Source organism: Euprymna scolopes, chromosome 19 (genome assembly GCF_053919585.1).
Source record: "Euprymna scolopes isolate OS-2025 chromosome 19, ASM5391958v1, whole genome shotgun sequence".
NCBI classification, from domain to species: Eukaryota; Metazoa; Mollusca; class Cephalopoda; order Sepiida; family Sepiolidae; genus Euprymna; species Euprymna scolopes.
In genome coordinates, this window is record NC_136500.1 from 75081602 (window position 1) to 75108437 (window position 26836).

General features: G+C 30.8%; 1 protein-coding gene across 1 annotated transcript in view; it reads right to left on the bottom strand.

The window, feature by feature from the left end:
* Window positions 1-25571, bottom strand: part of LOC145239754 (uncharacterized) — a 33524-nt gene extending 7953 nt beyond the window's left edge. The window contains exons 1-5 of the mRNA XM_080103162.1: window positions 25453-25571; window positions 8054-8169; window positions 5409-5473; window positions 4172-4209; window positions 1770-1843 (exon numbers count right to left, since the gene is read on the bottom strand). Of these exons, the coding sequence (XP_079959288.1) occupies window positions 1770-1843; window positions 4172-4209; window positions 5409-5473; window positions 8054-8169; window positions 25453-25507 (348 nt within the window). The 5' untranslated portion in view covers window positions 25508-25571. The remainder of the gene's footprint in view (window positions 1-1769; window positions 1844-4171; window positions 4210-5408; window positions 5474-8053; window positions 8170-25452) is intronic.
* Window positions 25572-26836: the final 1265 nt, after the last annotated feature.

Consider the following 26836-nt stretch of genomic DNA (forward strand, 5'->3'; position numbering starts at 1 on the left):
ATATATGTTTAGTAAAGAGGGGGCTGGACCAATAGATACATTTGCAGACTAAAATCCATTATTCAGAATTTAACTCATCAATAAATGAAGCTATATACAGAATAGATATAATGAAGGTGCATACAGAATAGATTGAATGTGGAACCATGTAGTCAAATAGTAGGCTAAATCCATCTGAGTGAATTTTGTTTGGTCTGTCCCCTTACCTAGGGCATGATATATACATATAAACAAACCATTGACAATTGAGAGAGAATAATTTTTCCAATTTTTTTTTTTTTTTTTTATTCCTGTAGTAAAATAAGTTATCGTTTAAACATAATACTCGTTTTCTTTAAAACATAAAAAATTATTTACATGTTTAACATTGGCCCTCCTATAATTATAGCTTTTTTTGGCCATCATGCTCAAAAAAGGTTTCTGACCATTGATGTAAATAATTTTAAATTGTTTTTAACACCAACCCCATTACTTTAGACACCTAATTTTTCCTGTCAACGTAACTTCCAACCCCACCCCCCAAATTACAATTGTTTAAGCTATTGACACAATTATAAAAGAATTTTATATCAATATACTATTTATCTACCCGTCATTGCATGGGAGTCTTTCCCACTTTTATTTCATTCACTGATCTTCCTCACACTTTGCCTTTTCTCTTAATATTTTGTAAGAAAACATTGGTTTCAAAATATAACTCCATGAATAAATATGTAAAAATTCTAACAATGAATATTTATTATAAACACTTACCGATCGAATAGAGTTACTTACAGTCCATTTAAAATTAATAAAGTTGTTTAAAATAAGTTATAAAAAAAATTTTTGAACATTAATTGCTACATAGAAAATTTCTTATTAAATACTGTAAATGAAAGTTTCTGAACAAGTTGATGTCCCCTCAGAAATCATGGCATTTTCAGAGGCCACAGGGCCAAATTTTTAAAAGACAAGGGACATAAGGTGTCATTTTGAAAAAAAAAAAAATTCATGCAAAAATAAAATATTTTGTAATTAATAATTATCTTTGTCAGTCAAAATTTATTTTTGTTTAAGCATAAATACCTTGCAAAATTTGTCTCATTTCAAAACAAATCTTAACTACTTTTAGAAATGGAGAATACCATCATAAAATAAGTATAGCTTGGCATGACGTCCAAGAGGCTTGTTTATTAGGTTGAGAAGAAAGTGGTCACAGAATTTTTAATTTTCATTTCAAATGATGTATTTTAAAATTAGGTTTTGTTATATCATTTAAAGAGCATTTTCGCTCTATCATTTACATTACAATTGTTTTAAAACAATGTCTTTTCAGAACATTAAATAAAAAAAATTTTTTAAAAAAGGGGGAGAGAGAAAAAAAAAAAGAAAATTTGCACAATTTTCTTATAATTCAAGCTAGGCCAAAAAGCTGTTAAAACATCTTGCAATATCAACAAAGCATTTGGCCCAGAAACCACTACTAAACACATAGCACAATTGTGGTTTAAAAAATTTTGTGGTGACAAGTCTTGAAGATGACGGAGCATAGTGGTTGACCATCTAATGTTGACGACCATCAATTAAGAGCCTTAGTCGAAGCCAATCTATGCACAACTGTTCGAGAACTTGCTTCTGAATTAGATGTAACATGACGATTTTTAACTACTTGAAAGATTAGAAAGTTTTGTTTATCATCACAAGACCAATGATGCTTGATCTGTGAGCTTGCATTGAAGAAATTAATGCCATTACAACAAATGACTTAAGAAAAATGACAAAATACTTACTCGTTTTGTTGTTTCACGTAATCGTATATCCATATATGTATTCAAAGAATTATCAATTTTTATGATTGGTTTAACTAGAAAGAAAAAGAAAGCACAAAAATTACTAAGATATTAAAACATTTAAACTGTATGCAAACCTATGTTTGTCCAACAACTACTTTAAAACTAAGACATAGGAACTTGAAGGTTGTAGTTAAAAAAAAAAAAAAAATTGATGGTTACTCCATTTTAGTTATCTAATGGCAAATCCAGTAGCAAAATTTTTTTTTAATCTCTTTAGGTGGAAGTTTGATGAAAGCATTTCTGTAGAATGGACTGGATCAAACATGGTACATAGCAGGTTTTAAGTCAAGGTTAACTATTAACGCACAGAAGTTATGCTTCAAGTTCTTCATATCTTGAAGTATTTAAGAGATTCCATTTTATAAATAAAGGTTTTCTAGACATATTTTATGAACAAATTTTGTAATTTATAAATATTATTTAACCCATATACTATCATGCCAGGTAAGAATAGACATGGTAGTAACTTCATACTCCACAAAAATCCTAATTTAAAGTTTTTATGGTCATACTTAGAAACAGAACTTGAATGCCAACAAGACACTGTCCTCAACTGTCCAAAGTTTTTCTGTACAGGGTTTATCAAGACAACTGGTAGGCGGATAATTTTCACTTCAAAATCATAGTATTCGTGGCCCAAAATAAGATTCCCTTGGTATGGGTAACCCACAATGAATTATACTAAGAATGGTGCACCTTCATGTGATGCTGCCTATAGTAACAGTACTAAGCTAGATCGTCTAAACTAGATGTAGTCTTGTCCTGGAATCCAGCAAGTCCAAGAGACTGCAAGGAAGATACTATAACATTCAACTGGTCAGTTGGAGAAAGGAAAATTAATATTAACTTCTTTACTAACTCAACATTTCAGATGTAAAGGATATTTAATGAAATATTTGAATATGTATATTTCATGTATAGAAATCAGATGCGAGTCCTAGGAACAAGCCACTTGATTTTAAGGAACTTTGAAGTAAAATGAAAAAAGATTACGAAGAATAGGTCAGTACTTTAGCCAGTACACAAACAATAGATATTTTAATTTTTAGCATTTACCGATAGAAGTAATGTGTTATGACTGAAGGCTAACCTGGATCTCAAGATGGAGTGGAACACTGATTTCTTAAACAACTGATTCCAGATTTAAAATGTTAAAAAAAAATTTTTTAAATAAAAAAAAAAAAAAAAAAAAAAAAGGATAAAAAATTTTATTTAGAAAAAAAAAAGGATAAAAAATTTTATTTAGAAAAAAAAAAGGATAAAAAATTTTATTTAGAAAAAAAAAAGGATAAAAAATTTTATTTAGAAAAAAAAAAAGGATAAAAAATTTTATTTAGAAAAAAAAAAGGATAAAAAATTTTATTTAGAAAAAAAAAAGGATAAAAAATTTTATTTAGAAAAAAAAAAGGATAAAAAATTTTATTTAGAAAAAAAAAAGGATAAAAAATTTTATTTAGAAAAAAAAAAGGATAAAAAATTTTATTTAGAAAAAAAAAAGGATAAAAAATTTTATTTAGAAAAAAAAAAGGATAAAAAATTTTATTTAGAAAAAAAAAAGGATAAAAAATTTTATTTAGAAAAAAAAAAGGATAAAAAATTTTATTTAGAAAAAAAAAAGGATAAAAAATTTTATTTAGAAAAAAAAAAGGATAAAAAATTTTATTTAGAAAAAAAAAAAAGGATAAAAAATTTTATTTAGAAAAAAAAAAGGATAAAAAATTTTATTTAGAAAAAAAAAAAGGATAAAAAATTTTATTTAGAAAAAAAAAGGATAAAAAATTTTATTTAGAAAAAAAAAAGGATAAAAAAATTTTATTTAGAAAAAAAAAAAGGATAAAAAATTTTATTTAGAAAAAAAAAAAAAAAAAAAAAAAAACATTTTAAATTCTGGTACTTTATCATTTTACAAAAGAAAAAAAAATTGCTAAATAGTTTTTGTTTTTTTAAATTGAATTTATATAAAACCTTAACAGTGGAAGAGTACTTTAAATTCTTTAGCTTTTTCCTCTGCCGACTTTTGAGAAAACGAAAAGTTATTTTGCATATATCTTAGTATTTTTAATGCTGATAAAAGGAATTTTTTTTACAATAAGAAACTGGAAATTTTACTTTAAGACCAAGAATTGACGTATAAACTAGCCTAGCACTATTTGAAGCAGCAGGTGGGGAGTTTATATGGTGTACTACTCATTGAAGAAAAGACAAATCAAGTCATCTTGGTAAGGGCTTAATACTTTTTAAAAATGCATTAAAAAAAATAAAAAAAATGGATAATTTTAAAATAAATGAGGAAGGGGAGAGAGAGTCTTCCATAAAAGACAAAAGAAACTCATACTTACCATTATAATGGTATGGAATTATTTCAACATGATAAGGGCTGAAGGAAAACAAGGTAATATTTATAGAATACAATTAAAAACATGAATATATATATGGTTATTTCATACATTCATAATAGGAAGATTAGTACAGGAACCTAATACAGATTGCAAATAAAAGTTAAATATTTAGAAAATTGTGTTTATGCATAAGGTATGAAATTAGGTGCAAAAACAAGTTTTTATTTCTATATAAGAATTAGGCACACATACTTTTAGATATGTAAGAATATCTAGAATTTAAGTGAAATTAGAGTAGAATAGTGGTAGTGACCCAGCAGGTCAGTTTAAAAAATTGGTACTAGGAAAGATTAAAAAATGAAATGTCATGAAAACATTTTTGTTCTAGAAATATAAACTAGAAAATATCATGTAATGACTTTCAAGAAAATACCTAACCATTTGTAAGTGGTTAATGAAAATAGTTTAAAATTACATAAATTATCTTTAGCAAAAAAAAAAAAAAAAAAAAAAATTACCAAGTAACCATAACTCCTGTTTGACTTTCATTAAAGGGGGACAACTTCATTTCTGACAATCAATTCTTAAAAGAAATCCTACATTCCATAATTTAATATCACAAAATAGATCATAATCGATCTTACGTTTGTTTTACATGCTGGCAGGTGTTGGACGGCTTTTAAAAAAATTACCTCTAAAACTAACATCTGATCAAGTCTTTATCGCTCTTTCTCTTAAACCTCTCGTTAGCACTTGGGATTGTTTCATATATTTTTTATTTTATTAAAGCTAAGTATAAAAGGTAATGTTCTGTAATAAACATTTAAATGTTTGTATTTCATTAATGCATGAATCTTGGATAGTTTTCAAGCTTTGAATAGACCTAGCTGGAAATCTGGTACAAAATCAGTCATGCATGCAGCAAGCCAATCACAACTGGAAGATAATCAAAAAGAACCTCTAACCATCCAACTATGAAAGAGCATCCTCTGCAAATCACATTTCAAGGACAGAGCAAGAAAAGTTATTTCCTAGTTGTCACCCTTTATTAAATAGTTGGACGAGTTATTGTTACTTTCAAACCTCAAAATATTAAACAGTGATAAACAGATTAGATGATAAAACATTAAAATGCACATGTAGAGATTAATATAAAATTGGTAATAAATGTTATATGCATGTGATGATAAAAAACTTTCTCCATTTATTGGGAAAAAGTGAAAAAAATGTTACTTACTCATCTATTGAGTTTTCTAATGTTCTTCCTGTTAAAGCGATGCCAAAGCCACGATTATTTCGAACCTGTTCATATAGTTTTCATAAAAACAGAATTGCTTAAACAGTAAAAACAAAAAAATGTTATGTATATCTATGTCACTTTCAAAAAGAAATATGTAGAAGTGTATAAAAAAAAAAAAAAAAAAAAAAATTTAATTTTCTTTTAACTATAAAAAGCATCTAAACAATTTCTAACAAAAGATCTATAACAGGATTAATCCTTAGGTCCTGGGGTAGTTAAAACCAGTTAAGTTTACATGTCCCTATTTACTTGCATCCCCATGAAAGTAAAGTTAGGCACATGGTCGTTTTGTTTTTTTTTAGAGAATTTGATACACAGCTGCAATCTAGGCTGGACATATCAGAGGAAGCTTCTTTGATTTCAGTCATTGGGCTGTTGATTCATATCCATAAAGGAGATCTGGTAACTTGCAAGATCTAAAACTGAAGTTGCCAGCCGAGTCAATCTGCAGTACAGTATATGTACAATAGGAGAATATGAATAACTATCTGCACATTTGATATTGCCAGACTTGTTTTTTTTTTTTATATATATAATACTTGAAAATTACATTTGATTATGGAATTATGTTTCTGAATTTTTGAAACAATGATTGATAATGTGTATTTGGATTGTTGTAAAAAGACTCATGGTGAGAAAAATCCAAATACATACTAGCAGGACACATGGAAATTCTACACTACAGCAAAGGTTTCTGATAATGCTAATGATTTTCTCGATAAAAAAAACTAATAACATGCAACAAATACAAGTTTAAGATAAAAATAGTGCACATTGTATTTTCAATATAGAACTGACCCAAATGAGATAAGTACTAATACATACTCAGAAAGTAATATTGTGCTACATAGTTCAATACAAAACAGTTTAATGAGCAATTTTCAAAATTGAAATCAGAATTTTAATAATTATAATCAAATAAATTGGCAATCAGCAACAAAAACCCAATAAATCTTTTCAATTAATGAGATCTATTACATACATATCGATCTTATATTGTTAGAATACAATGCTAGTTTAATTCACTTTTAAACTAAAAATGTGGTGTTGCTTGATATTTAAAACATTTCATATATGAAGTCAGAGGTATTTTCAATCACTCATCAGCTACCACCGTTATCTATGTAAATGGAAAAAAAAAAAAAAAAAAATTGTATAGTTTTTTTTTCAAACTGGGGGATGAGACCTACTGAATACCAGACATTCACCCACTATCTCATACATTCCAACAGACATTGTTTTAAGATTCTAACCATCCTTTTAAGTACAATAGCTTTTTAAATTGTTTCACAAATCCGGTTGCTCCTATAATTACTGGAATGAGGAAGATCTTCCTAAGACTGCATTTTCATTTCAATTCATACATAAGACTATGGTATTTCATTCTTTTCCTTCTCAGCTATTTAACGCAATGTCATTGGGAACTGAACACTAATTTCTAGGGTTGCTTCTTTCTCCTTGTCTCATATTACTATGGGAGGTTTAATAGCTCCGTTTTCCAGATACATAGCCATAGGAATTGCATAGTCATAGTGCACGACTCATTTCCAACAGTTCTTTCTGGTATATGTTCCCAGAACTTGCTGCTATACTGGATATTCAACTGCTTTTTGATTGATTTTTTTTTAAAGGCTTGACCTTCCCTCCTGATCTGAAATGGAACACGTACATCAAGTCTGTTGCCAAGGTCGCTGGAAAGATAGTGGGATCCTTCTACCGCTCCAGAAGATATCTCACTACTAATGCAATTCTCTATCTATATAAAAGCAAAGTTCGTCCAAGGATGGAATACTGCTACCATATCTGGACAGGAGCTGCTAAAAATAGCCTATCCTGCCTTGACAGAGTACAAAATAGACTTTGTGGCTTAGTGGGGGATGCCCTTTTCTCTTCCCTGCAACCTCTCTCCCACAGAAGAGACGTTTCAAGCCTATCTTTGTTTTATCATTATTTCCATGGCAGGTGCTCGTCTGAACTCAAATCTCTGGTCCCCCCCCCCTCGCCAATCTTTTACGAAAAACACCCGTCTAGCTGAATCCACTGTCAAAAACTTTCCCCACTCTTTATCTATGCCTAAATCAAAATGTGGATTCCATGAACAAAGCTTCTTTCTTAAAACTGCACACCTGTGGAACTGTTCTGTCTGCTTGCTTCCCTCCTGACTACAACTTGGATGTCTTCAAGTTCAACGTAAAAGATTCCTGATGAACCACCCCCTTAAGTAGACACTTTAAATATCCACACTAACGTACTGTACTTACAATAACCCTTATCCCTGAGTGGCTTCCGGGCCTTGATAAGTGGTGACCCCCTTAAAAAAAAAAAAGTTCTGTGGAAATATTTACACATGCTATTGTTTCCCCTAGTAGAAACTTATAACCGAATGTCAGGTGGCTCACTCTTTATTTCTACGTAGCAGAACCTGCACTTGTCGTTGCCAACTTGTTAGAAGTGAATGTGCATTTTCAGATGTAACATTTTGTAATGTAAATTTAAGTTTCAGTGACAGTTAAACACATTTATTAACGTTTGGTGGAAAGTGCAAGTTGACATTTTTTTTTTTTTTATGTTCCATTACTTACCTTTACAACATAAGATTTCTGGTCCAATTCCAGTCTTTCTAATATCTTGTTCCGAACGACTTTGAAAGAATTGTTTTGTTCAACAGGTATGCATAAACATTCAGTGACATTACTGACTAGAAAATAACAAAAACAAAAACCAATTAAAAAAAATTAAAATAAAAATAAATTTTACCTTTATCTTCGCACCTACAATATTTAGGAAAATAAATAGTTTAGTAAAAAATCTGACTACAACTCTTAACCATGCACATAAATTGATACTGCACCTCTGGTTTTTACCTCATAGATGAAAGTGATAATTTAAAAAATACTTTGTATCGACATGAAAGTAATGAACGTACAATTTTATTAAGGGAGGTCTGGAAAAAATTGGTATAAATGTTATATATTAGGACCCTACGCCAGTAAGAGGCTTTCTTTTTTTTTTTCTTTTTTAAAAAAAAAGAAAAAAAAAGAAAAAAGGTGATCACCACTTATCAAGGCCCGGATGCCACTCAGGGATAAGGGTTATTCCATGTACAGTACGTTAGTAGTGTGGGGATTTAATAAAAGTGTCTACTTAAGGGGGTGGTTCATCAGGAATTAGTTTACGTTGGACTTGAAGACATCCAGGTTGTAGTCAAGTGGGAAGTAGGCAGACGGAACAGAGTTCCACATGCGTGCAGTTCTAAGAAAGAAGCTTTGTTCATGGAATCTACGTTTTGATTTAGGCACAGATAAAGAGTGGGTGAAATTTTTGACAGTGGTTTCAGCTAGACGGGTGTTTTTCATAAAAGATTGGCGAGGGGGGACTAGAGATTGGAGCTCAGACAAGCACCTGTCTTTTCTGTGGGAGAGAGGTTGCAGGGAAGAGAAAAGGGCATCCCCCACTAAGCCACAAAGTCTATTTTGTACTCTGTCAAGGAAGGATAGGCTATTTTTAGCAGCTCCTGTCCAGATATGGCAACAGTATTCCATCCTTGGACGTACTTGGCTTTTATATAGATAGAGAATTGCATCAGTAGTGAGATATCTTCTGGAGCGGTAGAAGGATCCCACTATCTTTCCAGCGACCTTGGCAACAGACTTGATGTACGTGTTCCATTTCAGATCAGGAGTAATGATCAAGCCCAGAAGCTTGTCAAAACATGGGGCTTCTAGACGAGAGCCATGCATTTCAATTGATGCCAGATGGGTATCAGAGCATTGATGATGTAAAGATAGGAGCTTGGTTTTAGATGCATTAAAAGGTAACCAGCCACGTCTTCCCCCACTGAACCCTGCGCTCAAGATCAGAGGAGAGAGAGAATCAGAGAGAACTTTGTCATTTACAGCCTTTGATGTGTTGCCATAGATGGTCGTGTCATCAGCATAAATGTCAACGAATGATTTAAGTATGTGTTTAGGGAGATCATTGATGTATATCAGGAAAAGAGTTGGGTCCAGGATGGACCCCTGAGGGACTCTAGCATTATTACAGCAGGCTCCTTATTTTTGTCCATCGACCACTACTCTTATGAGCCTATCAGAAAGAAATGATTTAATGATAGAGAGAACATTTCCAGTTCTACCGTAGCTGGAAATCCTCTGAAGTAGGCTTTTATGCCATACTTTGTCGAAGGCCTTTGATATGTCAAGAGCAATTGCCCTAGAAAAGAAGCCTTTGTCAAGAGATTCACTAATCCTATGAGATACAACCGTTAGCACATCTGCGGTAGATCTTGCAGAACAGAAACCATATTGCGTGTCACTAAGGTTATTTCTGCTGAGGTGGTTGACTATTTCTCTATTTAATATGGATTCCAGCAACTTATGACACAGGAGACTTATTGGTCTGTACTGAGGGAGATGACTTATCACCTGAATTCTTAAATACAGGGCATACTGATGAGGTTTTCCATAGTGTTGGAAAGCACTTCTCCTTAAGGCAACGCTTAAACAGTTTTGTAACTATCAGAGCAAGTTCTGGTTGAAGCTTTAACACTATAATTGGGATGCCGTCAGGGCCAGTTGCTTTACTGGAATCAAGGTTCTTGATTAGCTTGGCGACCATGCACAGATATTTGTAAGTTCCCTAGCGTGTTCTGTGTTATAGGAGGAAATATGGGGAGTTGATGGCCTTCATCACATAGGGTAGAATTAGCTGCAAAGTTCTTGGCAAATAGTTTGGCCTTGTCTGATGCTGACGAGATGACCTCAGGTCCATTGATAATGGTTGGGATAGAACGCACACTTCTGTTCAGGATCCTATTTGTTATTTGCCAAAACTGGTGGGAACCAAGCCGCTGCTCAGCTACTTTGGATTTAACAGACCGAGCATATAGCTCTCTTGCATTTTTTTTTTTTTTTACTCTTTTACAGTGGTTGCTGGCGTTCCTGAAAGCAGCTTTAGTCTCAGTGCATCTATTACGTTGGTAGTTATGGAAAAAGTGATTTCTGTGCGCGATGGCAACAGCACATTCTGGGGAGAACTATAGGTTTTTGTTGGAATTTTTTAGATGGTATGAATCGGTCTATGCCTACAATTAGCCATTCGGTCAGGTCTGATATTATAGAGGACACATCCTTTTTAAACATGGAATGCAGAGGTAGATCAAATATGAATGTACAGAAGCTATCCCAGTTAGCCATGGAGTATCGGTATACAGTACGGTGGAGGGGTATGTCTGGGGACTTATTAAATTTCATTTTTATCTTAACCGATACGAGTGGTTGGAGGATCCTAGAGGAGAAAGAACGGAACATGAACATAACTCAGGGGAAGTGAAGAGAAAAAGGTCTAGAAGGCTTGCATACTGACCTGTAGTATCGGGCACATGGGTGGGCTCGCTACCAATCTGAGTGAGGTCATAAGCAATGGCAAAATCATAACAGAACCTCCCCTCATTGTCTGTCTTATTTGAGTGGGTCAGCCATTCCACATTATGGACGTTGAAGTCACTAGATGTGGATGTTAGCCGAGGGATGTCCAGACAGGATGTGGTCTATTTTCTCAGATATACTCTTAAAAAGATAGTAACTCTGCTGTTATGGGGCCAATAGAGGACAAATATAAATGCAGCGGTGTAAGATTGAGAGCACTACATTAAGTACATGTCGGGATAACCAGGCGGCAGACGGAAATAGAACCAGTGCAACTAGTGTGAAGAAGGTGGGGTTGTCACGGGTTAGCCCCCTAGACAAAACATGCTGGAAGCAGGTGTCGATATTACATAGGAAATAATCACATGTTGGGGGGGGGGGGAGTCAGAGCTTCAAAGCAGATCAGATATGGCTAAAAAAATGTAGGAATCAAAGTGACCCCCTCCCATCCCTGAAACCCTCTGGTCATCAACTATTTTAACTAAATAAGAAAATTAAGTAAAAAGGACTTAATTTTAATCCTTCATGAACAAATTTTCAACCTTTGAAACCGCAATAAATCTTCATTTCATACAAAAGTTTTGTTTGTCTAAGTTAAACAGTCAAAGAATAAAAACCAGACTGTGCAGATGTCAAAAAAAAAAAAAAAAAAAAATACTTATGTTCCTTGATCACTCGGTCTCCTTTTTTACATTTTAAAGTTTTATTACAAACGAAGTTCAATTTTTACATAATTTTATTTAAGGAAACACACAGTTGTGAAAATATGGCAATTAAGCTACACAAGCTTATGCCTGATGAATTCTCACGAGAATGAAATGCAGAATATTGTGTAGCTTAATTGCTATATTTTCGCAACTTACTACCTTAGCTCTACCTATGTATTGAGTAATGTTGAAGTAAATACTGAAAATTTATACAAAATTATATCTTCATATATTGATTTATGTGATTAAATGTAGACACACTAATTGTGCGTGTGTCTACACGAATAGGCTCCTATATGGTTTACTATTATACTAAACTGACCACATACAATGATAGAAGAGGTATCAAGAAGCAAAAATGGGTATGTTACATCTTGAACAGAGGTGGTTTATTAAAATTTGTGGAGCTTACATACACGCCTGGTCTCCAAATAATGGAAATAAAAAAAAAAACTAGCAAACTTTTACAAGGGTTTTTGATATAGATATGCATAATACTTTGATAAGTATTTTTAAGCTTGAACAGGGATGGTATAAAATTGTGGGGTCTGTGTTCGCGCCTGACCTTCGTAGAATGGAAACATTCCACAAATTTTAACAAAAACTTGATATCTGTCCATGTAAGTACTTTGATGTTGGTTTCAGTTTGAAGAACTATAAAATTGTGGTCTGCATTCATGCCTGACCACCAGAGAATGGAAATATGTCAAGTTTAAGGTTTTTTTTTTTATATATATAGATCCAAATAATATTGTTATAAGCGTATTTCAGTTTAAACAGGTGTGGTATAAAAAAAATTATGGGTCTATCTGGCTTTCATAGAATAGCTTTTTTTTTTTTAATAAAATATAGTTTAAAAATAAATAAACTGAGTAATGTTGAAACCAATTTAGGTGACCAAAATAGGATTTGATCTATATTTAAATATTTTCTGATAAAAATAGAAAGGTTAAACTATTTGATATTATTTTCTGTTACTGTTCTTGTTCCTTTTAAGTGCGATTTTTATTTTAATATCAGTTACTTAAGGGTGTTTAGTTTAACTTTTCATCTTTTATAAATTAAAATATTGGTCAAATCTTATTTCAGTCATAAATTGGTTTTGACAATACTCCCAAAAAAATTATCTAGATTTCACTGTCTATGTGTGTGTCTATTTTTCAACGTGATCAACTATGAGAAACATTCCAAAAGTAATACCTTTTTTCCTTTTGAAGCTTCCTAGAAAGATAACTATACGAGAGGCATTCCAAAAGTAATGCCTCCTATTTTTTTTTATTTTTTGAGCTTACTAGGAAGATATTATCAACTACATGAGAGACATAATAATTATGTTCAGAAACTGATCCATCTTCTAAAAAGAAGATTTTTCTGAAAAGTATGATAGCGTTAGTGGGAAGAGAAATTAGTTAGTATATCTTGTACAATACCTGTTGAGAGCATGTTTAAATGTTTCATACATATTTTTCGAGGGTAGGTAAAATTTTAAATGTGTTTTACATAACCAGTCCTAGGGAAGGTAAAATTATTTCATACATATGTTGTGTAATACCCATCCTAGCATAGGTAAAATATTCTTTTGCTAGAGATTAAAAAAAAAAAAGATACATTGACATCAAATATTCCTCTATCCTAAGAATAACAGGTTCAGAATCAACTCCATTTTTCTCATTGTCTTATACAGTCCCAAGCAACACCGGGTAGCCATGCTAGTATGGCTTTTTTTTTTGTGTATTGATATATGAAAAACCTTTTCTATTTATTTAAGAAAATATAACATGGGTTGCTGAATTGTATTCACTAGCAAAAGATCAAGCTAATTTGCATATTTGTTTAAACATTCATTTTAATTCCCTATTAGTTTTTCGGTTTTATGAGGTGATCATCTTTAGTTAACTATTATATGTAATTATATTCATGCCGATATTCTAGCAGATTTATACTTGTGTAATATTTGCATAAAATGTTTAAGTAAACACGCGTATATATTTTTGTTTAAAAAATTTTGGTCTACAGATATGAAACTTATATAGGGTATTTGAACCCATGTGAAACTTTATATTTGGGTTTTAGCCAGAGTAAAAAAATAAAAAAAATTTTTTTTAAATCTGTGCAAAAGTGAAAATTAAAAAAAAAATGAAGTTTGCCAAGTGAAGGTCGAACGACAGCATTTCGAATATGCATTTGTGATGTAATAGCTATTAGTTCAGGTTTAAATTTTTATCTTTCCAGTAAAGATGTCTTCATAGTACAGTCATTAATGTCAAAGGAAAAAAGTATATCAAGCTAAACGTTTTGGTTTCGATTCTCAGTGGTGGCGCACAAGTCTTTTTAAACTTTAAATCATTACTATGTATCAAGTCAAATATAGTAATTTGAAATATGCATTAATCAAAATATATTTAAGCATACTTTATGCCAAGGCAATGCCGGGCAACCAGCTAATATACATACCTACATATACACATGAGTTTGGATACATATAAACAGTACTGTATGTGAATAACAGTATCAAAGCCCCTCCCTCCTTTCGGTTGAGCACTGTCATAAATGCATTTCACTCGTTGCTTAATTTAGCAATTAAGCGAAGCCCGCTGTGTTTATAAACAAATTATCAGCTAGAGCACTGCGTTGGGCAAATGTTTAATAGACATTTGATGAATCATTTACAAGTACAGATTCTTAGTCTGGTGGTTAAAGCTGCCAACTGTCAATGCAATGGTTAGAGCCATGGCTAGGGAAAGGTGCTAGTCTAACCACACTGATGAGTTGTGATACAATGTAACAGTATCGCATGTGAAGGAGATACATATGTATATTTGTGACTAATCGATAATCTAAACCACTGGACCGATTGTTTCGACATTTTGGTGTAGTATTTTCATCATACCCATATCTCTATAAAAATAGCATTATACTTAATTTTTATTTAATAAATTATGTGGTTTTCTTTAAAAATGTTGGCATTTCTATATGGAAAAATATCAATGATTTACCAGTCACGTGACATTGATAAAACAATCTTTTGCAACATTTTTTTACGCTGTAAGATGAATATATACAGACAAAATTTAAAATAAATGGCTACAGAATTTTTTTTGTTTAGTTTTATAGGCAGATTTGCTATTGTACAAATATCCTCAGACCACGTAATCACTAAAAGGAACTCTTATGGTCACGATCATTATCTCACTTAATGTAAATATATGTTTATATTTATGAAAATGAACAATATGGGTATATTAGAAATGTATTACAAATTTTAAATGGGTAAAATTTAATCATGCGATTATTGAAAATCACACTGATTAAAATTACATTTTAATTAACCACGTGTGGTCGCTTTCCCGTTAATTCTTCGAAAATGGATATTAGCAGCAAAGCAAATATTGTGGGACATGTTTTTACTGTTCAGGAAATTAAAGACTTCAAATGGAATTTGACTATTCGTTCAGTGACTAATGAGATTCCTATTTCAGTCACCTAAATTATTTAGAGTGAAATAATTTAGGGAATTTATATTCAAAAATAATTTTTTTCCTCAAAAAATAACATTAATTCACTAAGTTATAAGTTTTGCGAAACCAAACTTCTATATCTACTTACGTTGTATTAGAAACTGAGCAACCCCTAAAAATCTTTAAATATTGACTTTTCCGTCAGTTACGAAAAGGGCTCAACTGGCAATCACCAGATTAAACCAAGCATGGTTTGAATGTTGAAATACTAAAATATTTGTTTTGTATAAAAATGTAATTTTTTAATTATTTCTTGAGAGGTATTTCTGTTTATTTTTTTTTTTATTAACATCTGTTGACAAAAAAATAATTTGTAAATTTTAAAAACTTTATACTTTCACCTAACAATTTACAGTTTCCATAAAAAGCATACATCTTTTCTTATAAAACTTGTTTACTACCAGTTTTCTTTATAAAGACTTCCACTTAATTTATGGTAGAAAAAAAAAAAAAAAAAAAAAATCCATCTTTTCTTGGAAAAAAAAAAAAAAGATAAAAATTGCAAAAAATAAAAGTAAATACAAAATGCAGCTTAGAGGGGAAAAAATATAATAGAAAAATGCGAGCATGAAAAGTGATATGGTTAAGCTTAAACATAGAAAAGTAAAGGACTAGTTAAAACTGGAAAAGAAAAGGACAAGATATTCTAGTAAAAAATATAGATTTATAACTTAAATATTGCAGCATTAAGAATTTTTTTTTTTTTAATTCAATTTATAACATTATATAATTAATTCTTAATGCTGCAATATTTTAAGTTATAAATTTATTTTTACTAGAATATCTTGTCCTTGTCTTTTCTAGTTTTAACTAGTCCTTTACTTCCTCTCACTCCTAGACAAGGTTCAAAAGAGTCCCCAACCCGATAGATCCTGAACTGTCATCTAAGCTTCAGCCTCTGTCCCATTGACAAAATGTATCCCTCTGCCTGTTTTACAAGCACTTTAATGGTGAATGCTCCGACGAACTGCAAGCACTTGTACCCCCCCCTCGACGAAAATAACCGACAAACCCCGACAAGCAGCAAAATCACACTCCTTCACAGTTGAGATCCTAACTGTAAGAGAGCCTTCTACTCCAGTAGTTTCTTCCTCAAAACCGCTAGACATTAGAATTTCCTTCTGGGTTCCTGCTTCCAACTGTACTGACATGCATAAGTTCAAGTGTAACGTGAACCAACATCTTGCTGCCCAACTCCCCACATAGTACCCCTGTAGCTTATATCCCTGATAGTAGCCCCCTATATCAAAGTGGCAATGTGCCTTGTTTGGGGTGAAAATGTAATAAAAAAAAAAAAAAAAAAAAAAAAAAAAGTCCTTTATTTTCCCATGTTTAAGCTTAACCATATTACTTTTCATGTTCGCATTTTTCTCTTGTAATCCATGATTTATCCAGGCTTCCAATAAATCCACTTGTTCTTTGTTTAATTTCAGTGTTATTTTTTGCCCCCATAAACATAACATACACATATGTAACAATGTACGGCACTTGTCTGCTTTCAATAAAATCCCAATTATCTCCCTTTTATGCTTTCATTCTGTTTCACTTGTTACTTTTCGTGATAGCAATGAATTAGTAGCAACAGTAGTCACAGAAGTGACATGGTTGCTACAGAAACAAATAAAAAAAAAAAAAAAAACGTTGCTCACCTTATGTTTTTTTCCGATTTTGAACACCAGAAAATTCATAACTTTTTTTACTGAACGAAAATTGAAATTTGTCACAATATAGCTGAGGTGATCTATAAACTGTAATAACTGTTTGAAATTTGGTTGAAAAATGAGTGGTGAAGCTTTAAAGCAATGCTAAATGACTAAAACTGCCACTTAACCATATATTTAAACACTGTAGTGTTTGAAGGAGATATATACATTAGGTTTTCACTATTTTTTTTATTTGTTGTTTTTCTATTTCTTTCCGGTTTGTTTTGAAATGTGTTACTTTGCTCAGCTTAATCCAGTGACTACCAGTTGAGCCCGAACCATAATTGATAAAAAAAATCCTGAGGATCTAGGTCAAATTCTGCATGAGTACAAAAAAAAAAAAATAACACACACACACACACACACACACACACACACACACACACACACACACACACACACACACACACGGGGGGGGGGGGGTTCATTGTACAGGTCGGCTGATAAAAATGTTGCTTCATTATTGTAGCAAAATCTGACAGCCAAAAAGTTGATTTTTATTTAAAAAAAAAAAAAAAAAAACTACCTACATTTTTTGTCGATTTCAACAATAAGCAATATTATCTACCTAATTGTCATGTCACAATCATTTAAGTCTTCCATGATTCAACGAAAAAAATGATTTCATTGATGTTTTGTCATGTGACAGGTGATGCAAACACAAAGGAAATAGCTAAAATTTCTAATTTCTTTGAAAACTATTTTCTTTAATAATTTCTATCGTTTTCGTAAGTTTTGGATATTTTCATTACTGCAACATGGCAATTCAGTAGATATTATTCGTTTCACTTGAAAAGAGAAATATTTTGATTTCCAAATTTCGCTACAATAATGAAGTACCAAAAATGTTTACAAATATTCTCATTAATTATATTTGAAAGCAATATTTTTCTCAGCAAAAAAAAAAAAGTAAAATAAAAATAAATAAAAATGTGCCAAAATAAGGATATTTATTTGAATAAAAAAGTTTACCAAACTTATCCTACAACATTTTTACATTCTTTTCTTCCAAATTATCATCGATCTCCTACTTTGTTGGTTTATTCTTTAAACAGTTTTTTTTTTTTTCAATGTTTCTATATTTATTTTTGATAAAACACTATACTTTTATACCAAAAAAAAAATCAGCTAAATTTTTTAATTTACAAGATTTTCCAGTGTGTGCTCACATGTCTATAGTAAAATTAAACCGTCATGTTTTCCCCTCAACCTCAGGAAGAATGTGCAGTGAACGATTTAACCATTAAAGCTCAGGGACAATTTTTACATTTGTGTAACTTACATCTACACCAATTGCTTCTCACAGACAAGTTTGTTGCATGTTCTACAGTTGGAAAATGAGAATCCCTACATCTGCACAGAAAAAGGAACACCTCAAAATATTGTGTATCCACAAATATTGAGAACATTAAAACAAATGGAGCCACAGCAACGCATGGCTTATATATATACGAAACAGTAGAATACATATGAAAAACGTCTGTTTAAAGTTAATTAAAAGGGTTAATTCCGATTGCAATCACAAGACCGGAAGAGTCGCCCTTCAAACAAGTTGAGAAAGAGGCAAAGCGGCTAACTTAAAAAAAAGTTTATAATTTCTTAATTAAAAGAACGAGGAACTTTTTTTTTTTTTTTACAGAAAAGGTAAATACAAAAAGGTAAAGAAAATTTGTTTACCATGTTTGTATTTAAATAGTATTTTTAGTAGCTTGGAGAAAAAATAAGTTCCCTGTCTTTGACTAAAAAGGTTACAGGCTCAAGTTAACAAACTCAACCTGTTTTCTATTTGTTATAAAGTGGGTAATTATATTTTTCCGGACTACTTTTCATTTTATCGTTTCAAGAAAATGCTAATAACATTGATTAAATAAAAATCTCTCATACCACCATCTTTGAAATCGGATTTTTCAAGCTAATCTTTAAAAAACAAATTATGTTCAGTAATAAAAAGTCATACTTTTTGTTTTATATTTTTATTTATTGCATAAAGTTTGTTTTTTTTGTTTTTTTTAAGAAACTTATTTTATCTTGCATTTAATACACTTAAATATTGGGTGGGAGTATTTTAGATTAAAAAAAAAAAAAAAAAAAAAAAATTTATTTTTTGCTTTTCAAGTAATTTAATGCAAATGTGTTAAGTTTTTAAAATCCAAACCGTTTTGACCATATTTTTGCAATATTTGTAATGATCATTGTTTAGCCTTTATCTTAAAAGATAAAAGGGGGGGGATAGCCACTTATTTTTTCTTTACAAGTTATTTTGATAATTTCTTTTTTGTCTCCAGAAGGTTAATGAAAGGAACTTTGTTGGCTTTATTTTTAAAGGGGTTGGGGTTGAAAGCCAGACATTTAAGGTGAGGATATTAACAAACTCCATTTGATCAGTTTCATGGAGTAACTAGTGTATTAGTGGATCATTTGGATATTTCTGAAAGAGGGTACTGGTGTTGTGGAATCAAAATAAAATGGTCAATCTCCTTACAAAAATAACCTTTTCTGTGCACTTACTGAAAAAAAAATACAAGATAAAAATAAGTTTCTTTTACTAAAAAACGTATACATGAAAAATACCAATGGCCAATAACTTTTTAATCGAGAAAAGTCAAGGATTTGGAGCTCTTCTAGAATTCGTCATTGTGACGAGGGAGATAACTCCATTTTACCAAGAGAAATTCTTTTCAAAGAATTTAGGATGCCAAAATCAATGCAACTTCAAGGAATTGTAGTAAACAATTATTTTTTCAAGGAATGAAAACATTAAAGAAAAATATTTCAAAAATCGACGTGACTTATTTAAAAAAAGTCATGATTTAAAGGTAGATGCAATAACAAAGACAGAAAAGAAAATATGACTACTTTGACATTTTTATTTAAAATTTTTAATTGGTGCTTCTTTAGAATAAGAATGAAAATCTTAAGTCAAAAAATTGAATTTCCATTAAAACTAATGCATCCATTTTTATGTTAATTTCAACTAACAGCAATGTTGGCCAACGTCCACTAGCGAAATATACATCGGCTCCAATGTTGAATGTTGTTCGATTGAGGGAGAAATTATAGAAATGAAATGGTCTCATGTCGATGAGGCCATTTATAGCGAAGCTTATAACATGAAAAGTGCAAAAATATTAGATAATTTTGAAACATTTTTAGAGCATGTTCATGAAAAATATGGTAAGAAAAAAAAAAAAAAAAGTTTTGAACAATTGAAATTTTTATTTATTTTTGAATAAATAAAAAAAAAACAGTTGTGTTCTTGTTGAGTAGTTTTTATTTTAGTCAAGAAAATAAAAAGGTACTCATGCACTTATTGAGCCATGCTGAAATGACATTTAGAAAGCCATTCTTAACATGGGGATGGGAGGGCGTTGTGTACCTATTCTGTACTTTCACCTAACAAAATAAAACGAACAGATAGCGTAAAACTAATTGAATGTGCTATTTAAAAATAGCGCGGATCAACAAGTGCACTAGTACCAAATAACATTTCACAGTGTTTCGATCTACAACATTCCATGAGAGTACGTATACGCTAAAGCTTTTTATTTATTCAAACATTGGGGGAGGCACTTAGACCATAAAAAAAAAAAAAAAAAAAAAAAAAAAAAAAGGCAACATAAATGCATAAGCACCAAATTTGTTTTCATTTTGTTTTTTTTTTGTCGGATTTAACAAAGTTCAATCGAACTTAAAAAATAGAAAATAACGCAGGTATCGTAAAACTTTAAACTTGAAAATATTTAAAAAATAGATTCCATTTTGACTTTCAATTTTCCTGTTAATAATTACATAAACAATATCCACCCCCCAAAATATTCTTTCCTTATAAAAATAATGATTTCTCCCTCAATCGAACAACGTTCAACATCGGAGGCGATGCATATTTCGCTAGTTGGGTAGCACTCGTGTACGTCGGCCGCAATGTTATTTACTTAACTGTCATGTCACAATTAGTAACATTACCACATTACATAAAACATGTACTTACCGGATTTCACAATTCACTGAACAGTCATTTAGTTTGAAATGTAACGTAACCAAGTGAATAACTCTGGAATTCTGTTTGTGTAATCTGCAGTTTCTTTGAAAAATATTAATTCATTTTATACTTTACCGTTTTTCATAAATATTAGATTTTTTTAATAATTTCGGTATGACAATTAAGTAGATTTAATTCAGTTTTCGTTCAGATTCCGAATAAACTCCAAAAATGTTAAGTTTAAAAGTCTAATATTGAACATCAAAAGGAAAATGTGGCGATAATTTAATAGTAATTTTCTTTAAAAAATAATACAACTTTAAGTGTCTAAAAAAATGGAAATTTATACTTCAAAACTAACATTTCTTTACTAAAACTAAATAAATAGTCGCACCGGCACCGTTCTTTTGTGTATATTTTCTTAATCCCCAAAGTTGCGTTTAGCGTCCCAAATCTTGTATGATTACTGAACAAATCAGAGTTATCTCCCTTAGCACAATGAATTCTAGAAAATTTAACTATTTTAAGAGTCTGAATAAAATAAAATACGTATTATATACGTTTGAAGCCAAAACAACGCATTATTACAAAATAAACAGACATTTATTGTTTGAAATTCATAAATATATTTCGAAGGAAACCATCTTCAGTATGTCTTTTTGCCATGTTGTTGGAGCAGAAGAAGGTTTCCTTCGAAATATATTTATGAATTTCAATATAAATTTCAAACAAAATAAATGTCTGTTTATTTTGTAATGTGTTGTTTTGGCTTCAAACGTATATAATATGTATTTTATTTTATTCAAACTCAACCAGCTCTTGTAAGGAACAAAAATCTTAACATTTTAAGAATCATTTTTTTTAAATATTTGGACTCGGTTATTTCCCTTCCATTGTTTATGCTTTCTGCAAAAGCACCATTTTTTTTTTTTTTTTTACATTAAATTTGTGAAATTGATCCCCCATTAAGTTCTAAAATTTAGGATTTGTTTGTACTTGTTCAGAGAAGGTACAGTGGTGTAATAACATTTAGAAACCCATTCTTAACATCGGAGAGAATTTTGTAACTATTCTATACTTTCACCTAGTTTAATAAAGAAGACATTGTAAAACTTGAATTTAACTTTAAAATACTCTAAAATATATTTGGGTACCTCTGCATAAGCAACTTTTGTTGCTTATTATTTCGAAGCATTCTAAATTAATTAAATACAGAAAAACCTTCATGGTGTACGTACTCTTCACAGAATGTATTTCAAAACTAGCATGAATTCATCAAGTAGTTTTTGTTTTTTAATTAAAAAATTATGACTAAGTGAGACGTGCAGATTTTTGGTTGGCCATGTTTTTGATCCTGCATGAATAAGGGGGAGACAACTTAATTCGAAGTATCGAGATCAAATTCAGTTTTATGACTTATATGAATCGCTAAAAAAAAAAAAAAAAAAAAAAAAAATTTCTTAGTTAAAACTTCTTGATCAATTTACATGATTTTCTGCATCTTTTCAGAGTTTTTTTTTTTAATGGCTTTATATCATTTAAAATAAAAAGCTCAGTATAAAATAAAGTTTATAAAATTTATTGCTATTTTTCAATGAATTCAAAATTTCATCTGAAAATGGGCTGACGACCTTTTGTCTACTGTTGAATGATTACCTTAGTGTCATTTTATTTATAGATTGGAGTCGAGTGACAGTTTTAAATTGTAAACACTACCAAATGACAATTTGAAGACTTAAGCAGCTTTTTTTTTCTTTTCGTTTCACTTTACTTCAAAGTTTTCAGAAATCAAGTGCTAGCCTCCTATTATCTCTCGTCCCAATAGATCATTTTAAAATGTTATCTTTATTTTTGGTCTCTTAGTCTTGCTGGATTCCAGAACAAGAATACATCGTCAGGTGGAGTATCCAGCTTCATGCTATTACTGGAGGTAACATCACTTGGAGTAGGTGCACCATTAAAAAATAAAGCCAGTGTAGGTTAGTCATACTGAGATCATATTTGGGCCATGAATACTGTGAGATTTTGAATATTTAGTCAGGGTTTACTCATAGCAAAAAGTAAACTCATGCCAAGTTGTCTTGACAAACCCCTGTACAAAGGCCTTTAAACACTCAAAAATAGTAGGCATTCAAGTTTCTCTCCAGATGTGAAATTGGATTTGGCTCAACACTTTAATTTTCCATCTCAGTGAATAGTTTTGTTATGAAAATTGTTTACATAAATTCTCTTATGAAAATTATACAAGAATGCAGAGATTCACTCAGAATAATAACAGAGTGAAAGACACAAACTGATCTCTTATGTAATTTAAATTTAAAGTTTTTTGGGCAATAGACATTGTGAAATTGGAGATAAGTTGAATTTATTTTCTTGCAAGATATTCGAGAGTTAGAAAAGATTTAACATAAAGTCATTGTTTAAAGTTGTATTTGCAAAAAGTCAATAAATTTAAAAAAAAAAAAAAAAAAATTTATTTGTAAAATAGAATGCAAACATACCGTATTGAAAATATCCAAATCAATGTATTTTAGTCAGAACTAATTGTTTTGAAAGTGTCTTTGAAATTAATGTTTATATATTTTTATGAATGAAAAAGTGTTCATATTTGATTCTCATTTCTTTACAAAAGAATTTAAAATTTCTAAAAAAAATATAGCATTAAATTTAGATTAGGATATAAATTTTCAGAGTCACCAGTAATATTTTATTACTTGAGAAAAAAAAAAAAAAAAACGCGTGAACCTGATATTTTCCCAAGGCACCAAGTAACCTTTTCAAGTAAGAATCGTTTTCTTTAAGTTTTCCTCCGTCATACAAGATTTCTAAAGAAAATAATGATTTGACTTGAAAGATTTTCTAAAAAAAAAATTTGTAAAGTTAGAATATTTGGTTACTTTTATTTTCGAACGACATATAGACAAATATGCAGTTTTGTGCAATGCTATAAAAGAAAATAACTGATAGATATTAATCCGAGAGGTAGGAAAAATGCAAAGAGCATAAAATAACCCCAAATTTAGTTTTTCAACTACACAAACAATAAGTGTAGTGATCTAAATAAATTCTTAAATTGTTCACATTGAACAAATAAGCAGTTCTTTAATAAAATATAAGTATTGATATATTTTTTCCTTAAATCTTTCACGATATTTTTTACAATTAATTTTTCTTAAATTTTTCTTAAAGCTTTCAAATTTAGCTAAATTTCTGAGTTTTGAGCCACTGTGAAAGCAATTTTTTTCTTCTTTATATACCACTTTTAATGTTAAGATGGAAACGAAGTAAAAAAAAAAAAAAAAAAAAAAAAAAAAAAAATTTACTTTCCCTAGAGATTAATCTTTTAAAACAAAAATTGGAAACTTGGGGGGGGGGGCAAAATCATGGGCGCTATAAGTTTTATTGCATGTACGTGTCATTGTACTTTTTTAAAGATATTTAAAAATTAAATTCCAAAGAAATAACTTTTGATTAAATTATTTTTAATATGCAATAATTTATATTAATATGAAATAAGTTAAACTTAATAAGATAAACATTGTTTATGTCCATTTCGGACAAAAAGAAAACATTTATGCCGGTCAGCGGTCCCGTCGGTCAGCTGCTATGAAATCGGAAGAGGCATATGAGCGACAGAAAAAGAAAAGTAACATGAGAACCCTTTTGTCTATTAGATTGTTAAGTGAAAGGGTGGAAGTGCACTGGGGGACGACCCGAAGACTTGCCTTTAATTTGATTACGGGGAGGTTGAAAATAAGAAAATGCCTTTAGGAATAAACACCCCCAACCTCATGTTAAGAACGGCTTTCGGAATAAACATCCTTTGCAGGTTGGACAACCAGTGCACATTGACCCCCCCCTTCCCCGTGCAAGTGACCTTTAGTGAAAGTACAGAAACTCCAATATTTAGAATAAATAGAATATTTGAGTTATTTAGGCATTTTTCTTTAAACAAACAGAAAACGTGGTCAAGAAACCAAAGACAAAATAGGTTATTCTTACCCACCTGGATAAGAATTTTTTTTTTGGGGGGGGGGGTAGTTTGTTTTTGTTTGAAAGGCAAACTCGAAAATAAAAGATACTGATAAACTTAAGAAATCTACCCAATTGATCAGTTTTGGGTTTGTCTATATAAAATTAAAATTAAAGTCCCATTATTTTTAACACGGTTCCTATTCTCAGTAAGTACCAATGAATATTCGCATAATAGGAAATTATATATATATATATTAGAGGCGATAAACAGACATAAGGATGGTCACCGAATTTTTTAATAAAATAAAGTAATGATTAAAGAAAAAAAAATCTTAGACTTTCGTGGGGGGGGGCGAATAAAAGAAAGGACTCAAAAAAAAAATGTAAAGAAAGAGCTTGTTTATTTGTAAATAGTTAGATTCCCTTTTGTGTCGCTGGTTGCGATATTTGTTTAAAATACCAGCAAGAACGAGAGCTTGACAATAAAAACATTTTTGAAATAAACATTTCTCTAGAAAATAAAACTTACCAATATTGTTTATCTTGGCGTACTTTGAGATTTAAATTAAAACAAAAATCTACAGCCTTGAGAAAAATATATATATAAAGACATTTAATAGACTGAGGCGTTGTAACAAAAATAAATAACAAAAATAGGTATCAAAACACTTACTTTTAGCAACAGGAGAAAATATTTTCACGTAAAACACTTTGTTGTCAACTGCCATCTTGCGATGGAAATTCTTCTTTTCCTTACAATAATTCGGTGAACTTGCAAAACCGTACCCTCAGTGAATACCTTCCGGACTTGGAAGAAGCCGAATACAGTGTCGTATTTATTGCTCTTGTTATTTCTTTTTCTTTTCTTTTTTTTTTTTTTTTTTATTCTTAAATAAATAATTAAATAAATTTAAAAAAAAATTTAAAAAAAAATATATATATATATATGTGTGTGTGTGAACGTGTGTGTGTGTACATTTCCCTACGCAATAACTCTGTCAATTTTTAGTCTACAGACTCGAAATTTGATATACAGGATACTGAGATTTGGGAAAATCGATGTGATATGTTTTGGGCCAGAAATTTGGCGATTAAGGGGTCAACGTTCAACGATTTGACCTTTGAGAACTCTACCAAACTCCTACAACAGTTTTGGGTCTACGCACTTGAAATTTTAGATATAGGTTCCTTGGACATGGATCTAACTTAATAACTTGATTTGACCCCAAAACAATAAATTTTAAGGAGTCATAATAGGGGTCAAAGTTTTTAAAAAAATTGACCTCTGCAGTCTCTTCCAAATTACTCAGACAATTTCTGGTCTAGATATTTGAAATTTTACATAATGAGTATTTAGAGATAGGGCAAGCTTTTTCATCAGTTTGGGTCGAAAATATTTAGTTACCAATATATAAATGTGTGTATGTATGTCTGTTTGCATGTCTGCCTTAAACCTTCAATAGAAGCGACGGATTTTACCAAGATCAGTATCGTTTTAAAGTTCGACCTTTCATACGACAAATATCGAAAAATTGGCTAAAAACATTAATATCTTCCCCTTCAAGTAGGCACTTTTCTACAGGGAGGGGGGTCACTTTTTTCGCCGATATTTTTTAAAGTTATCCTCTCCTTTAGATTGTCTAGGCTTAATTTTAAAAAATGTCGCTTCCGGTTTGGCGGTGGTCATAACAGCATAAACGTTAGGTTTTACTCCGTTCTTTTCCTCCTTTGCGGTACGGGTTCGAGCCTGCCTTCCTACTACCACTTTTTTTTTTTTTTTTGCTCAACATACACATCCAAACACCCGGGCAACGCTGGGCTGAAATGCTAGTATATATATATAAGTGAAAATGTGTGTGTGTGTTGGTACATTTCTCTACCAAATAACTCTGTCAATTTTCAGTCTAGAGACTTGAGATTTAACATAAAGAGTATTGAGATTTGGGAAAATCTTTTTAATCGGTTTTCGGCCAACAATTTGTCTGTGAAGGAGTCAAAGTTCAATAATTTGACCTTTGAGAACTCTACCAAACTCCTCCGTCAATTTTAAGTCTAAA